At 39.4% G+C, this 17786-nt stretch overlaps 1 protein-coding gene across 3 annotated transcripts in view; it reads right to left on the reverse strand.

Moving 5' to 3' along the window:
• PLEKHA7 (pleckstrin homology domain containing A7) overlaps positions 1–17786 on the reverse strand; it is a 289322-nt gene that overhangs the window by 271386 nt on the left and 150 nt on the right. For all 3 annotated transcript variants that reach the window (XM_030560483.1, XM_030560481.1, XM_030560480.1), the window contains exons 2-3: positions 17649–17725; positions 17414–17471 (exon numbers count right to left, since the gene is read on the reverse strand). In XM_030560483.1, the coding sequence (XP_030416343.1) occupies positions 17414–17471; positions 17649–17725 (135 nt within the window). The remainder of the gene's footprint in view (positions 1–17413; positions 17472–17648; positions 17726–17786) is intronic.

Below are 17786 nucleotides of genomic sequence, written 5' to 3' on the forward strand. Positions count from 1 at the left end.
GAAGTCTATAGGAGTCCATTGTTCCTAGTTCAAAAACAGGAAAACTGAGAGAATGAAGCTAAAAGACATTTTGCTAAACTGCTAATTACTTCATGTAGAAGTACCAGATTGCAGTTATTTGTTTTTAATAAAACAATTTTTTTTAAATTAGTATAATTTTGAAGCAATTAATGCAGAGATTTACAATTACAGCAATAAAATTATTTGTTTCCAAATGCTTAATGTAGTTCTAACATTTATCGGTACACTTATAATAATTTATCCCATCACCTTAAGAACACACTCAAAAGTAACAATGAGCACTTAAATACATTTCAGTCACAGTTTCTCTCTCAAAACTACTGATAAACCCAGCATAAAAAAGCAGCAATACCCCATCCAGGGGTCGGCAACCTTTGGCATGCAGCTCACCAGGGTAAGCATCCTGGCTGTCCAGGCCAGTTTGTTTACCTGCCATGTCCGCAGGTTTGGCCGATCGCGGCTCCCCACTGGCCGCGGTTCACCACTCCAGGACAATGGGAGCTGCAGGAAGCGGCATGGGCTGATGCATGTGCTGGCCGCAGCTTCCCACAGCTCCCATTGGCCTGGAGCAGTGAACCGCGGCCAGTGGGAGCCGCGATCAGCTGAACCTACGGACGCAGCAAGTAAACAAACTAGCCCAGCCCGCCAGGGTGCCAAAGGTTGCCGACCCCTGGTACAATCTATTTTTTAAATAAAAAAAGAAGAAAAAGTATAAACATTCAAAGTGGTCAGAAAGCCTCTAAAGATTAATCAGGCTCACAACTGGATTTCTGTTCTTCACAGACATTGTCACAATCATTATTTACAATATTAATTATATTCCATATAAGAAATGTAAAATCTCCCGTAATCAAAATTATTCTTGTATATATATTAATCTAACAGTTCCAAAGAGATTTCCTATATTTTTATAAAAGTCTATTAAGAGATATTCGAATAAAATAATAGCCTGTTTTGCACTCACATAGTTTTAATCATAGCCTTTCAAAGTGTTAATTGCAACAAAGTTTTAAAATATTACTGGACCTATAAAAGAAAGCTGATCTACAATCTTATTTTGTCACTGCATGCAGGGCTTTGGAGCAGAGCCCAGAGCTGGAGCGTGGAGCAGCCCCGGAGCAGTGGAGCTGCAGGTTTTTGCCTGGAGCTGGAGCGGAGCAGGAGCATAGCTCCAAAGCCCTGACTGCATGTGACTTTATTCTTGGCTGTCAGCACTGACAAGCTAGATTCCTATGTAATGAAAAAGTCTGTATCTGATAAACATTTAAACAACGTTTTTAATTCAACAGAAATAATTTAAATTGTTTCAGAATACTCAGTTATAATTTTATGTAATTTAGAAAATGTCTAAACAGTCCAATATGTCAGCCAAAAAATAAAAAGGAGACAAAGTAAAATTGCATAACTGAATATTTATGCGCATTAGCTATATTTTTGTAGTTTTCAGTATATAAATATTACTTTCACTCCACTTTCAAGGGTGACAACTTCTCAGTTATCCAAAGTAAAATATTTAATAGCACATGCATTTATTTTCATATTCAAAACTGAACTCTAAACATAAAATATTGTTATGGGGGAGACACCAAATGGCTGTTACACAGTTTTACAAGTTATTTTTCGTAGGGAGCAAATATTGCTCAGGCTTTGGAAAAATGCTCCATTATTAATTTTGTGATGGAGTTTCCTTTTGGGTAACTTGCAAACAGTAGGAGAGTTTGCTTTCAGCGTTAATCTCTCTAACCTACAATCAGTTCTTGGGGAGAGTTGCTCCATGGGAACTGGGCACTAGCATTTTGGCCAAGGGATTTCCTGTGCACTGTTTGACCTTCTCTGTTCAAGACCTTGTGTATACAGCATAAATAAAATAAGTTACCACTAAGAAAATACCCAGACTGAAGACTTCACATCACTGAAATCTCCTCCAACAAGAAATCAATTTGCAAGCAACCATCTATCTGCTGACCTCCCAATACATGCTAACACTCAGCAGAGAAGGGATAATGGTGTCAGAAGAATATCAATCAAGAAGTCAGTTTCCAGAAGAACTATTAAATATTACACTTTCAACTGTAAGTTTTACTTTTCTACATCAAGTACATCACAAACCTTTCCAGTAACACTGTGTCAAAGGACTCTGGCTATGGCATTCTTACATTTCACCTATTTTGAAGGCAGAACATTGCTTTACTTAGGTTTTAGCAAATATGACATTATTTAAGCATTAATCTGCAAAAGACTAACAAAGCAGCAGATCATTTGTAAGTACTGCAATAACACAAAGCCTCTGAGAAGAGGTCAGGTCACATTCATTTTTAGGCACCAAATATCTATGCCTTCAAGAGAGAGGGGGAAGCTTTGCACCTATAATGCTAAACCACTACAAGCGCATTCATTAACTGATTATTCTTGAGTGCATTTTCATGCAACTGATGCAAGTTCAAACAATTTGGCAGAAACCCAGATTATTCATGAAGTTAGTGACTAGGAGCTCGTTCTCAAATCTGTTGTCCCAACTCACTCTGCCATTTTGCACTTCCATGAGTCTCCCTGTATTAAGCCATAGGCTTCCCTTATAATACTGTGCCTGGTTGCATGACCATCACTGACCCCAAGAGGAACTACAATTCTCAGATCCCTGAGTGATAGGGTGACCAGATGTTCTCATTTTATTGGGGAAGTCCTGATATTTAGGGCTCTTTTTTTATATGGGCTCCTATTACCTCCCACCCTGTCCTGATATTTAACCCTTGCTATTTGGTCATCCTACTGAGTGAGGTTCTACCGTACATAGCTCCGAGTTACCAACTCCTTGGGAATAAAGGTTGTCAATAACTCTGAAACGTTTAATTCTGAACAAAACATTATGTTGTTCTTTCAAAAATTTACAACTGCACATTGACTTAATACAGCTTTGAACTTTACTATGCAGAAGAAAAATGCTGCTTTCCCTTTTTTTAAAAAAAGGTAATTTACGTTTAACACAGTACTGTACTGAATTTGCTTTTTGGGGGCAGAAGGAGGGAGTGCGGGGTCTCTGTTGCTGCCTGATTGTGTATTTCCAGTTCAAAATGAGATGCGTGGTTGACTGGTCAGTTCATAACTCTGCTGTTTATAATTCTGAGGTTCTGCTGTACCCCAGAATGTCTGCGCTTACAGGGTCAAACCCTCAGTACCAACCCAGGGTGGCAACATGCACTCTTAGCACTAGTCTTCACTAGTCACTTATCAATTCATGCAGGTGGGTTCGCCACTGAAACCCCATATTCACAAGCAGTAACTGCACAGAACTCAGTCATTTTAATCAGACAAATACCACTTTGGCTCTCATCCTCAGAAAAGATAGCTAAGTTTTCTCTCAATTCACTGCAAAAGAATTTATAGAGTGTCTCAGTTTACTTTAACACTAAAAAATGAAGGCTGTACACCCAGAAGTCTTAGCATCACATAGCACTGCACTGTAGTACAGAAGCAAGTAGACTACAATGTGGCTATTCTCATCATGTTGGACTAAGGCCTGGTCTACAACTAGAACATTGGGTTTACCTAGCTATGTCACTCAGTGGTATGAAAATTTCATAACCCTGAGAGACGTGGTTAAGGTGACCTAAGCCCCAGTCTAGACACCACTAACACCTCTCAGGAGATTAACTATAGCAACAGGAAAAACCCTTCCATCACTGTACTGTCTGCGTCATCAAGCTATAGTGGCACATCTGCAGAGAAGTTATCCACACTCAAGTTAACTCTGAAGCAAAGACAAACCTTTAAAGGGCCCAGCTCACTCTGCTACAATAATGCTAGGTTTGAGTTCACAGGAAGTGTGTGTAGAAAAGTAGAATATCTGAAAAACAGAATGTTCAATTAAAGATCAATTTCTTATGCACTTTCTAATGTGTATGTATTAAATTGCAGTTGTCCATAGGTCCATTTCCAGACTTTTGGGGTGGGGAGAGATTTTCAAAGACTTCTGAAGAATCTGAAAGTCAATGGCATTTTGTGCTCCTAAATCTTTTAGACTTACTATTGTTACCCTATGATGTACAGACAAGACACTGGGGGGGGGGTTCTGGGTTTTTCTGTTTGTTTTGGGGATTTTTTTGTGGGGGTGGGTGAAGTGGTGGCTTCCTGTTGTGTCTCATACATTTTTGTGACACTGGTAAAAATGCCCTGCCCTACTTATAGTACTGTTTACACCATTCCAAGCACCACCAATACTGAAAAATGGACACTATAAACCACTGGTGGTTCACTGCTCTGACAGTATCTCATCAGGCCTGATAAACTCACTACACCTAACACACTGCTGTCATAATATCTATTTGTAAAGAATGTCGTGAAAGATCACATGAAAGCTGATAACACATTAGTCATTAATATTGTGAAATTCATGTATTAACACTATATTAGGAAAAGTGGTTATTGACACAATGCTTTAAAGTCTGTAACCAAACAAAGGGAGAAACAGGTTTTCTTCCAGACAAGAGAGAGGACAGCTATCTCCCTGTCTCTAATATAAATTGACCATGGTAATGCCAAAGCAGTTTATTTGCATCAGAGGTGAACAGGAGAAACAAATTAACATGAGGATGTGAACTCAGCATGAGAAGATACTGGAGTCTGAGCCCCAGGAGTTCATCCAGACTCCGGTGATAAAGACGAACTTTCGGTGATAGGAGGAGAAGCAAAAATACATTCTGGTTCTTCATCACTAAGGGAACAAGGAGGTCAGCACTCTTTGCATCCATGAACAACGGATTCCCAACAATGTGGGTCAGTGATGCTGAGAAGTAGCTGCATCTGAGAAAACTGCTTTAGAGAAAGCTTTGTTTGGAGCCTGCCAAAGGTACATGCAGTCTTTTTGAAGCATGTTATACTTTTTTTTTTTAATTATTTCTACCATTTGCTGTTTCTACTATCTTTGCTTAGTAGTATCACTTAAATCTCTGTTCTTAATAAACTTATTTTTGTTTTATTATAAATTCATCTCAGTGCTGGATGGAAATGTTTTACAAGTAGGGAACTGAAACTCCCACCTCCAAGCTCCCCAGTACTCGGGCAGCACGCAGAGCCCCATGTAGCCGAGGAGCCGAACCTGCTGCTGGCCACTTCCGGGGCACAGCATGGTGTCAGAACAGGTAGGGACTAGCCTGCCTTAGCAGGGCAGCACCACCGATGGGACTTTTAATGGCCCAGACGGCGGTGCTGACCAGAGCCGCCATCACCCAGTAGTGGGTCGCGACCCACAGTTTGAAAACCATTGGCATATCTCTGCTAGACACAAAATGTTCTCTGTGAGAAAGAAAGTAAAGACATTTTACTGCCCTATTTAACAAGATCATTACCTTGGATGCTAAAATAAGCAGCAAATCTTCATATTAGGAAGCAACTGGCACACAGCCCACTGAGTCTTAAAAAAAAAAATCCCTACCTAAAGAGACATGGGAATGGACAGATAAACAGTGAGCCAGGAATATTTGTTCATTTATTGGATATCATTTAAACAATTAACTTCTATTTTCTTAATGATCCAGGTAACCGGACACCAGACTTAATAATCGGTGCTGCAAACAAGCCTGGAAAATCATCAATACACGGCAAATGACTGTTAGTAAATGTCTAAGAAAGTCACTCTCTAATCACATTATTAAGAGCAATTTTGTAGCTCGGTATTTATTGTTGATGTAGCTTTCCAGGCATCTGAACATGGCTCTGACCAAAATGTTCTTTCATTCTGCAGTAACTGTTTTCCTCTGACCTTTGTCAATCCTATTTCCCCATCCAAACAGCTAGTATTATGGCACCTCATCTACAGGCAAGTATGAAGAAAATGTTGCTTTACTAATCAGCCAAAAGGATATTCATGAAACATCTCTCATGATATAGCCCAACTGTCAAATGTGACTGACCATTCTGGGGAATTACGTGTAATAAGATTTATTAGTATAGGCATTCGGATAAGACCAACCCCTTTTTCCCTTTGAACTCAGGTGTTCAGAGGTTAAATCTGCATAGTACATACTTAACTACAAAAAAAGCAGCTTAACAGGAAACCAACTTAAAAAAATTACATTCGTCTGAATTTTTTTTTTGCCTATTACTGTTACAATTGTCACCTGATACCACAAATACTGGCAGAACACTTGAGAGGCAAATGTCAATTTCACAATGTGTACAACATATTCCATTTTGAAACAAATCTGTGGGTTTGCAAAAGCCAATAAGTCCGTTATGTAGTTTTATATTTCTACCATATTTAAAAAAAAATAGCAAAAAATTAGCAGCTCACTTTGCTCTTAGTCAGATTTGAATAATCTATGCAGTTACTCAAAATTACCACTTTAGCCAAGAAGGCAAAACACAGAGTGCTCACCTCTGTTTACACAACACTGGACCTCTGGGAGTTACCTTGACCAGATCAATTTAAGTAAACCACACACAAATCGGAAAATTCTGTACTATTCAAGTGCATTTATCTCATGGATGTATTTGTAATTCATTTCATAAGGCTTTAAAATTAAAGATAAAACTAATATAAGCAATGGGGGAAGGAGGAATTAGATGTAAAAGGCAGAAAAGCTCATCCCAACCACATACTGTCTTAGTAACTAGTTTTTGCATCTGTCTAAACAAGTTAGCAAAACTATCATTAAGTATTACAGTACATAGAATGTCCTTAGGTATGGCAGACAATCAAAAAGAGAAGAGTTAGGAGACTAGCCAGATAATTCTAGGGAATCAAAAGCTTTTTTTTCCTCTTTTAAATAATAAAACTTTAGAGTAGAAAATGTAAGTTCTGCTTCTGAATGCAATATCCCAGGGCAGTCTTGTAAAACAGTCAGTCATAACAATGTGGGAAAAGGAGCAGTCTGACAACAACAAAAAGAGATATTAAAGCAACAGGCTGTATTAAAAGCCATGACTTCTATTATTGAAGGTAGGAACTATACCTTTTGTTTTTGTATAGCAACCAACACATTGTGGACACTACTTCTGCATCATAATAAAAATCACATCACAAATATTCTGGCCTCCAAGAGACAGGAAGTGTGGTTTTACCAGTAAAACAGATTGCATACTAGCCAATACAGCTTACTGGAGTTTTTTTTTAAATTTGGCAAGCTTTTAATTAAAAAATTTTTCCAGCACTTTTCTAAACAGCTCTAACCAAACAATAACTTCAAGAGAAAATACTACAGACATTCCGTATACAGTATTTTAAACTAATACCACATCACAAGGGAAAAAAAGCATCAAATCATCTGACTCTGAAAGGAACAACAAAAATCCTTATTGTTGTACCGTATATTGTAGCTCTCAAGAATTTTTTTCTTAATCAGCTAGCCACTCAATTCTCTCAGAACTACAACTAAGTCCAGAGAATTGCATAGCTGCAGGCAAAATTATTATAAACACAGAAGCATATTCTATAAAATAACAAGGGGAGAAAACCGATAAAATTTGAGTTAAGAAGAATACATTGCTTTACTTTACCATAGAACATTTTATGTTCCAAAAGAGTATTATAATACTTTACACTAGAATCCCTCACTAGAAATGGATAGAAATTGATGTATTTCATTGGCTATATTAAGTGTGTATTGTTTTAGCACTGTTCTACTGCTTTCTTTAAAGAACCACTCAAATAATGTAATATCACATTTAACCCTATGCAAGCTGAAACACATTATGCTTCCCTGTGAAAGATCAATAATATATATTCACGACATCTCAAACTACAAATCAGTAAAATTGTGTAAACAAAACTGCATGATGTAAATGTATGTATTACTATGAATGACTATGTATTTAATTTCGGATAAAAACATTTTAAAGTCCTAAGGATCAAGAAGATGTAGCCTATTTGTTCTCTGCTCAGATAAAAAGCTGAATTCGAAAACAAGATTTAGATTTTTTCCCCACAAAACTTCAAATTATTTTATTTCCAAGCAAACTATTACAGTACATACACATTCACTAGCATTCAAACCACAAAACTTGAAGAAAGTCTATTATTTTAATTGGTTTTATTGTACTGAATTATTCATCATATGCAAGAAATAGCCTCATTTAAACAACCTTCTCCAGACAAAAATCATGGCATTTATTCCTATACGCAGCACAACTTGATAACTGCATTACACCTACAGTACAAGGAGACACCTGAAACAGAACACTAGTCTCAACCTAAAAATTCTTTTCCCTTTTATGAGTTTGGGTCACCCTTAAAAAACTGCAGGCATTATAATTAGAGCAGTGTATAGGGTTGCCAACTTTGTAATATTTAAAAAAATGGACACACCAGCAGGACACCTGGCAACCCTAGTTAGGAAGCATATTCTGAGATATGTAAACTATGTATTTCAAAATGAAGTGCAATTAAGATTAGAATTTCTAAAAAACACAGTAGCACTCACCCTTTTGCTTAAAGAGAGACATAATTTGTGAATCATGTGGTCTGGGAATTTAACATCAGTAATTGTAGCCAAGATTCTAGTTCTCTTTAACGCTGCTTTAACGATCACAAGAAAAAATTCTAACAAAGTATTACATGACAGACAGAAAGATTATGGATGGACTTTGTTTTACAAATAAAAAATGATTTAAGAAGTGCATTTTTTAAATCTTCACATTTTAGAGAGGCTTTTAGATCAGAATATCTGAAAGTAGTAAAAAGCTCCTGTCATAAACGGATAGTTAAGAGTTAATAGAACAGAAGTACTTCATGTCTCTTTTGCCTGTAAAGGGTTAACAAATTCAGTGAGCCTGGCTGTCACCTGACCAGAGGACCAATCAAGGGACAGGATACTTTCAAATCTTGAGGGAGGGAAGTCTTTGTGTGTGCTGTTAGTTTTTGGTTGTTGTTCTCTCTGGGTTCTGAGAGTGACCAGATGTGTAATCAGGTTTCTCTCCAATCTCTCTGATACAGTCTCTTATATGTCCAGAATAGTAAGTACTATGTAGATAAAGCGAGTTAGGCTTATGGTTGTTTTCTTTATTTGCAAATGTGTATTTGGCTGGAAGGGGTTCAAATTTGTATTTTGCTGAAAGGATTTTAATTTGTACTTGTATACTTAGACTGGGAGGGTATTCCCAGTGTCTCTAGCTGAAAGACCCTGTAACATATTCCATCTTAAATTTACAAAGATAATTTTTACTGTTTTTTCTTTCTTTAATTAAAAGCTTTTCTTGTTTAAGAACCTGATTGTTTTTTTATTCTGGTGAGACCCCAGGGGACTGGGTCTGATCCACCAGGGATTGGTGGGGAGAAAGGAGGGAAGGGGGAGAGAAAGGTTATTTTCTCTCTGTGTTAGGATTACTTTCTCTCTCAGGGAGAGTCTGGGAGGGGGAGAGAGAAGGAGGGGGGAAGGTGGATTTTCCTCTCTGTTTCAAGATTTAAGGAGTTTAAATCACAGTGATCTCCCAGGGTAATCCAGGGAGGGGAAGCCTGGGAGAGGCAACGGTGGGGGAAAGGGTTTACTTTCCTTGTGGTAAGATCCAGAAGGTCTGGGTCTTGGGGGGACCAGAGTGTACCAGGCACTGGAATTCCTGGTTGGTGGCAGCGCTACAGGTTCTAAGCTGGTAATCAAGCTTAGAGGAATTCATGCTGGTACCCCATCTTTTGGACGCTAAGGTTCAGAGTGGGGAATTATACCATGACAGCTCCCATGAATACACATCTCCCCAATAAAAGTATATAAGCGAATATGTTTTCAGTGATCAGTGAAGAGTATCTTCCATCTAGCACATTTTCAGCAGCAAACAAATGACCAGAAATGCCGCTTTTCAAATAACCAAAATTAAAACCTGAAGAACAGGTAAGAATTAGGATATTCATATTTACCATAAATTACTTCAAATACAGGAAACAAATTTAGAAGCTTATGCTTTGATATTTTTAGCATAACTTTAATGATAACCTTGAATAGAAAATAAAGAAAAAATTTCTGACATGCACTCAACATATGGTGGTAAGTCATTTAAACAAGAAGTAACTTTTACCATTAGCAAACACACACAACCAGATTTTGGATCCTATGTGCTTTAATTCAATTTGTTATTTATTTTTTATATACAGCCCTTACAAGTATTTTACAGCAAAATAGGAAAACAAGTCTCTTACCCTGGGAGCTTACATCCTAATGCTATACTCTCTATACATGTATTTTACACACACACACTCACACACCATTAAGGTTGCAAAGTCAAATGCTCAAAACCTAGGAAATGTTGAAATTAAAGTGGCCCATGCAACCTTAATAATTCATCTCCTTTGTGCATACGCATTATGATACAATCTATTTTTTCCACAGGCTGGACCAGCTCTGGGGATGAATCAGGGTTGTTTGTGAAGGAGGCTGTTGCTTCATTTGTTGCAGAAGCTGGAAGGTGTGTAGTAAATAAGACGGAAAATTGCAGGAAGAAAGAGAATGGATGATTTTATGGTTAAGGCAGATGAATGCTGCAATGGAGAAGCAGATTCTATCCCTGCCTTTGCCACAGAGTTTCTCTGTGATGCTAGCCAAGTCACTTAAATCACAACTTTTCACAGGTAGTCATTAATTGTGAGTTCCTTATTTTCTGGGTGCCTGACAATGAGTCTGATTTCTAGAAGTCACAATAAATAAAAATAAATAATTAAAAAATTTAAAAGATAGATTTTTATTTTAATTAAATACAAGTTTTTCTTTCTTAAAAACAAGGACCCATGAGGACAGGGACATGGGTTGTGTTTGCATTCAGTCTAGTCTTTGGGCGGTAACTTCTATTATTTCAGCACTCATTAAACAAACGGACAATTAATTATTCCCTCAGTTAGCCTGAATGGAAAGCATCTTGGACAACCATCAGATTGAACAAGTCCTCTGTGACGGCCCACAGATCTAACCAAATCCATCAAATACACATCCATAGTGCCTCCCACCACCACACACTCTCCCATCTCCTCACAGGGTGGTACTAAGGCCTACAGCTGCACACTAAACAAGCAGGAGAGAATAAAATGTTGAACAGCTTCTCATTAACTGAGCACTAAATATAGCAGGGGTCCTGTGGGGGGAAAAAAAAAATAGTACGCCATCATGTAAATAAAGATACAGGCATATGGAGGTTGGATTTAGGCTGCACAGGCAACCAGAATTCTAGTATTTCCTCACTTTTGAGTGCTTATCTTTGCAACCCTAACAATGTTTTTTTAAACTAGTTTTTTTGAGTGTAATATTTAGTAAGAGCCATGTGCTTCTAAAACACTTGAAAGATGTGCTATGCATATTTTCAGCACACAGAAAAAACACTGAATACTCATTAAAGAATAATACCATAGTTGTTAATAAACAATGACTCTTTAGTTGAACACAAACACACCTCTGTTCTGATCAGTCTTCCCAGAAGAAGAGTCAAACTTGGTACAGAAGCCATAGATCAAAGACATTGCTTAAGAACAAATCAATGATGAAATATCTTGAGCTATTTTAAGCGCTGATTTCCAGTTACAATTTCTTAGTTTTCTCAATACCAAAGCTGCCGTTTGAACGTACTGGTGCTATTAGAGTCAGTTCTATTCACTATACCTGCCGAAGGTTTTAACAGTGTAGTACACAATTTCTTCTGGTATTTTACATACATATTTCTATATTACCAAAGGCAGATAAAGCCCGGTTACAATTATCTGAACGGATTATTTCGGAGGGCAGAGCATTTTATATAGATATACCTCTCAGTTCTTTTAATAAACTATAAAAAGGCAACATAAGAACAGAATTTACAGAACTTCCAGTTCTTGTTCAGCTTAAAACTCCTTTAGATGTTTAGTGGAGGCACTAACCTAATGAACACACATTAAGGCTTAAGTATGTGTGTATCTACTTTGATCAACTGTTTCAGTATTTTCCCTGCATTCACCTTATCTTTATCCCAAGCAGAGAATTTACCAAGCCAATTCATCTGCACATGCCAGTAACTCAAGTTTCTGAAACCAGTCTGAGCAAGTCTAATAGGGCTTTCATTCACTTCTACTACAGCTTCACTCATTCATCAATGGTGTGCTCATCCTATAATGACTAGATGAAAAACAGCTGTCCCTGAGGCTACAACCAATCATTAGAAAACAGAAAATAATGGCAATTTACGCTGTACTCTGCTCTCATAAGTCCACCTACCATGATGCTCCCAGCAGAAAACAGAAATTATAGTATCACTTCCCAAACAATGCTTCTCTAAACGTAGCACGCTGCTCTGTGACCCTAGTCACTGTATTCTCTGTGTGCTCAGTCTTCAAAAAAATCAAATTCAACAGGCTAAATAATTATGTTTCAACTTTTCTCCACAACGCTTGTGTGTTTAATATATTTTAATCAGGCAGAATTTAAAAGAATCAATGTGTTTCCTTTATCTGATATTGATGCAAGTGGGCCACACTCTAACAACAGATCCAGTCTTTTCAGCAGTTTGGAAAGGCATCTCCTCAACTGGTTTGATTAATTTTTATGCCATAAATCAGTATTCAATGACCCCATGAGATGAAAAATGTTATAGATATAGATTTCTTCCTTCATTAAATTGAACTCAAGGAGGCTTTACCCTAGAAAGTAAAACCAATTTTGCTTCACATTAGGTTAGACACATTATTATTGCTACTTAGTTTATATAAATTCTAAAAATAGGCTGGAGAGTTTGGCTGCTTAGTTTGGGGTGGTTTTTTTTCTTTAAAAGGAGCCAGTTTAATGTTAACAATATTTGTATTCCTTGAAACTTGAATAGATTGATATTTTAAGGAACTAGTTTAACTAGGCTTGAAAGATGGTATCAAATAAGATGTTTTAAAACAGGTACTAGAAGAAAAGAGCCTTTTCAATTATTTCTCATTTTAAATGTAAAACTACTTAGTGTGACTGTTAATTAAGAAGTGTTCATGTAAACAATACTACAGAGGAAAGACAACAAAAATTCAAGTGTTCCCACATATTTCAATAATTGCCCAACAACAACAAAAAATAGAGTAGGAGTACTTGTGGCACCTTAGAGACTAACAAATTTGTTAGTCTCTAAAGGTGCCACAAGTACTCCTGTTCTTTTTGCAGATACAGACTAACACAGCTGCTACTCTAAAAAATGGAGTGTTCAGCTCTTGATAGTCTAATCTCAAGAGTCAAAATAAAAACTGCATAAAGGATTCCCTTTTCAAGAAAAAAAATCTATTAAATCATTTGCTAGTGTTTATTTCCACTTAATATAATAATTTTAGTTGATTACACAAGAAAAAAAATGACAATTCTAAAACCAGAATAAGATGATCCTGTCTTAAAAGTAATAGTAGGAAGCAGGTAACTATAGAATTGCCACATCTTGCAACAGACTTGCCTTATGAAGGAAAAAATAATCAGTTACACATCTGTAATACAATGCAGAATTGTCAAAGCTTCTAAATAATGAAGAAGCAAATTGGAGTCCTTTTTAAAAATCACCATCACCAAGTGAAGCCTTTAGAGTCAGCACATTTTTTTTCCATGGTAAACAGACCATAAACAGAGTTAAAATAGTAATAAATTCTTCCTTACTTTTGAATCAAAATATTGCCTTCTTACTACCATGATCACATTTCCTTTTTAATCTTGGATTAATTCTGCAATGAGATATTTTCTGGTACCACCATGTTGCATGGCATCTAATGTATAATGCAGTGGATTAACTTAAAAGTGTTTGAATGGTTGTGAGGTGCATCTAATTATCATGTATGTTAATACGCAAATATAACGTGTAATGCAGGGGTCCCCAACGCGGTGCCCACAGGTGCCATGGCACCTGCCGGGGCATCTATGTGCATCCACGTATTGGCCAGCGGAGAAACATCCGCCAAAATGTGGCATCATCAAGAGGTGTCACCGCCAAAATGCCACGGATTTTCTGCAGCTTTTCAGCAGCAACGCCTCTTGACGTTGCTGCTTCTCGGTTGATGCTTGTCCGCCAGCCAAGGTCCTCAGTGGCTCGTCGTCTGACGCCTAGCACCCGGAAAAGGTTGGGGAGCACTGGCGTAAAGTATATATTCTTCTGCTAAATTATTTCAAGTGACAATGGAAATTAACAACATCCAGAATAAATCAAGCTTTCAGAGATGAGTCACTAATAAAGGGACTACTTGGGCAAGTTTTAAATGTGCTCCATTATAAAGTCAACACTTAAAAGTAGCAATCAAGTATTCAAGAAAGTCAGCATGGGAAACTAAACTACAAGGAGGGAAATAATGTGCATGAAGAGGAGCAAAGGATAAAAGTAAAACATATTATACTAAAATAAATTAAACTTAAAAAAGGAATATGAATACACTGTGAAGTTTGGGAGAAGTTTCCTGGAATAGAAATCCAAAGCAAGTTTTACAACTTTCTAGGTCCCGTGGCAGTTTGCACAGGCAAAGTGAAAAGAACTTCTCTTCATGGAATGAAAACCTAAAAACACTGATTACTTCTCTCCCCCTAAACCAGCGGGAGGCAACCTATGGCACAGGTGCTGAAGGCGGCATGTGAGCTGATTTTCAGTGGCACTCACACTGCCCAGGTCCTGGCCACCGGTGCAGGGGGCTCTGCATTTTAATTTAATTTTAAATGAAGCTTCTTAAACATTTTAAAAACCTTATTTACTTTACATACAACAATAGTTTAATTATATATTATAGACTTATAGAAAGAGACCTTGTAAAAACGTTAAAATGTATTACCGGCACACAAAACCTTAAATTAGAGTGAATAAATGAAGACTCGGCACACCACTTCTGAAAGGTTGCCGACCCGTCCCCTAAACTATCCATAGCCGATTCAGAATGGTACCCACTCCTACAAATCTCTCTGAAGCTTATTAGGCACCATATACATTAAACACATAGAAGGACAGAAAATAAATTCCTATATAGCAGGAGTTTTCAAGGAATGCCAACGCACCAAGTACTCAATTATCCAAAACATTTTGTAGGATGCAAAATGACTACGGCATCTCGAAAGTATCAAATCCAAGTACATGATCTCAATGGTCATATGCTGCACAAGTAAAATGACAACTGTTTTTCTGGGAACACTCCAAAAACACTACATCATCATCCATCAGGGCTGGCTCCAGAGTTTTTGCCGCCCCAAGCAGTGGGGGGGGAGCCGTGATCGCAGTCGGTGGCACTTCCACCACGCCGCTTTCTTCTTGAGCTGCAATTCAGCAGCAGGTCCTTCCCTCCAAGAGGGACTGAGGGACCTGCAGCTGAATTGCTACCAAAAAGCCCAACGTGCCGCTCCTTCCCCACGTGCTTGCTCAGCTGGTGCCTGGAGCCAGCCCTGTCATCCATGAAAGCCATATGATATGCAAAATGACAGCCATCTTCTTGAAATTTCCTAGCCCAAGAGGCAAACTTTTTCAGTAGACAATTCCCATTACAAGCTATTCAACTGAAACAAGAGCCCAGAACCATATCTTTAAAAAAACAAGCTATTATACGACAGGAGACAGAAGCCACTCCATGTGTCCTCAGGTACACAACCTCAGAAGTTTCCAAATGACTCCATTTATGAGTTGAGATCATTTACCTTCTAGGAGTTTGAAGGCATAGCGTGTCCTTGGGTTATCAATCTCTCAGTATTTCACTTCTGCTGCATGCTCTAAGGCCTGGTCTACAGTGGGGGGTGGGGGTCGATGTAAGATACGCAACCTCAGCTATGGGTAGCTGGAGTCGACGTATCTTATTTCGACTTACCTCCCATCCTCACGGTGCAGGATCGACGGGCACAGCTCCCTGCTGTCAACTCCGCTACCACCGCTCGCCCTGGTGGAGTTCCAGAGTCGACGGGAGCATGTTCAGGGATAGCTATATTGCGTCTAGACGAGACGTAATATATCAATCCCCAATAAATCGATCACTACCCGCCGATCTGGCAGGTAGTCTGGACATACCCTAATAGTGTACAGTATCCATGGGATCTTCTTAACTTTGGAACATCCCTGAACTATTTCACCTGTGTAGGCCAACATATGGGAATATGATCACTTATTTTTAAATAGTCCTATATCCTGAATATTTTCAGGAAGTGACTGGTATGCTGCACCACAGCTTTGAAAGAGAATCAAGTTTTGCAGAATTGACATTTCCTCTAGGCAAGTCTCTTTCCTTCAGGTATAAGGGGGAGAGGGTTTGTTTCTTTTAGGACATAATGATCCTACATTTTATTGCACTGCCACAACTGTTCTAGTTTATTGTTCAGTTTAACATGTTCCCTCCCAAACAGAGATTTTAAAAAGTAGATTAAAAATGTGGAGAAATGAACAGGGTTATGGGGCAAAGAGAAAAGCAATGCAGACCCTACACAAGATCAATGTAGGTATTAAATATAGATTCATTATGGCACCATCATAATTTGATTCAGAGTGGCAAGGAGTCCAGTATAACGTACATGGAAACAGAGACAAAGTTATCCCAGTTTGTTTTTCAATATAAGCCCAAACATCAGACCACTTTCTCCCCTTTGCAATACTCATCTATATAATTACCAGTAGAGCAAAGCAACAAGAATTTATTTACACATCACAATTGCAATTTCCCTGTAGGGGGATCAAAACCCAAATTCGGACACCTACATAATTTACCCCACATTTTCTTCAACTTTCCAAATGCCCTAATTGTGATCACGTCCCCTCTTTTAGGATAGCATGGGTGTCCTCCAGCTCCTGTTAATTTGCTTTTGAATAAAGCTGCACTTCTCACTTGCCTCCCATCCTACTGTACTATCATTTAAAGCCTGGTCGCAGAAACATCCTGAGAATGCACCTTCGGTTTGTTTTTTTTAAACCAATGAATAAAATCCAGTCGGGTTTAAGCAGCAAAGCCGCAGCAGCCCTCCTTCATTCACACAGCATTGTTTTTAAAACACTTGGTTGCTGCGGTGCGGCTCCAGACACGTTCCATTCAGCGTGAGCAAAACACTCCGCCAAGTTTCAGCCGCCGCTCGCTGCTCCGGCGCAGCGAGGGAGAGCCCCAGCTGCCCCAACCTGCACTGTAAACACTGCCAAGAGTAGACATCGTCCCCCCGCCCGGTGCAACTTGTTGCTAATGGGAAATAAACAGTGAAAGGTCCAAGGAGAGGGGGGAAGGCAAGAGCCGGCCCAGGACAAAGCTAGAGACCCTGGACTTCCTTCTCCCGGCCGGGTCCTTCCCCGCGTCCAAGCGCCCAGCTCCCCGCCGCCTTTATTTTCGCTTTCCCTGGCGGTAATCATTAAACAGGAGCCAAGCGCAGGCTGCGGGAACCATTTCACACACGCACAAACCGACCATCCCCCCGCGAGCCGTAAAACCGGCGGCTCCCGCCGCCCAACTGGCCCGCGGGGGGACCCCCCGCCGGCGGGGGCCGGGGAGCGAGGTACTCACTCAATGAAGTAGCTGGCTCCCTCCTCGGAGAACCCCTCCTCCCAGCCGCGGGGCAGATCTGGGGAGGCAGAACAAAGGGAGAGAGAGGGAGTGAGAACCCGGTGCCCTGAAGGTGCCTCCCTGTCCGGAGGGGGGGGGCGGGGTTGGGGAGGCCGCGAGACCCCCGCCACACAACGGTCGTTAGCGGTTCCTCCCCCGCCACGCGACACACCCCCAGCCCCGGGCGGGCACCCACCTGAGCGGATCATGTGGCCGGAGTTGACGGGCTCCTCGGTGCGAGGATGCAGCCAAGTAGTAGAGCGGGTCAGGTCACTAGGAGGGAGAAGCGGAAAACATGCACCTGTTAGTGACGGGCGGACCCCCCCCCGCGTGC

The sequence above is a fragment of the Gopherus evgoodei genome, chromosome 4 (genome assembly GCF_007399415.2).
Source record: "Gopherus evgoodei ecotype Sinaloan lineage chromosome 4, rGopEvg1_v1.p, whole genome shotgun sequence".
Lineage (NCBI taxonomy): Eukaryota > Metazoa > Chordata > Testudines > Testudinidae > Gopherus > Gopherus evgoodei.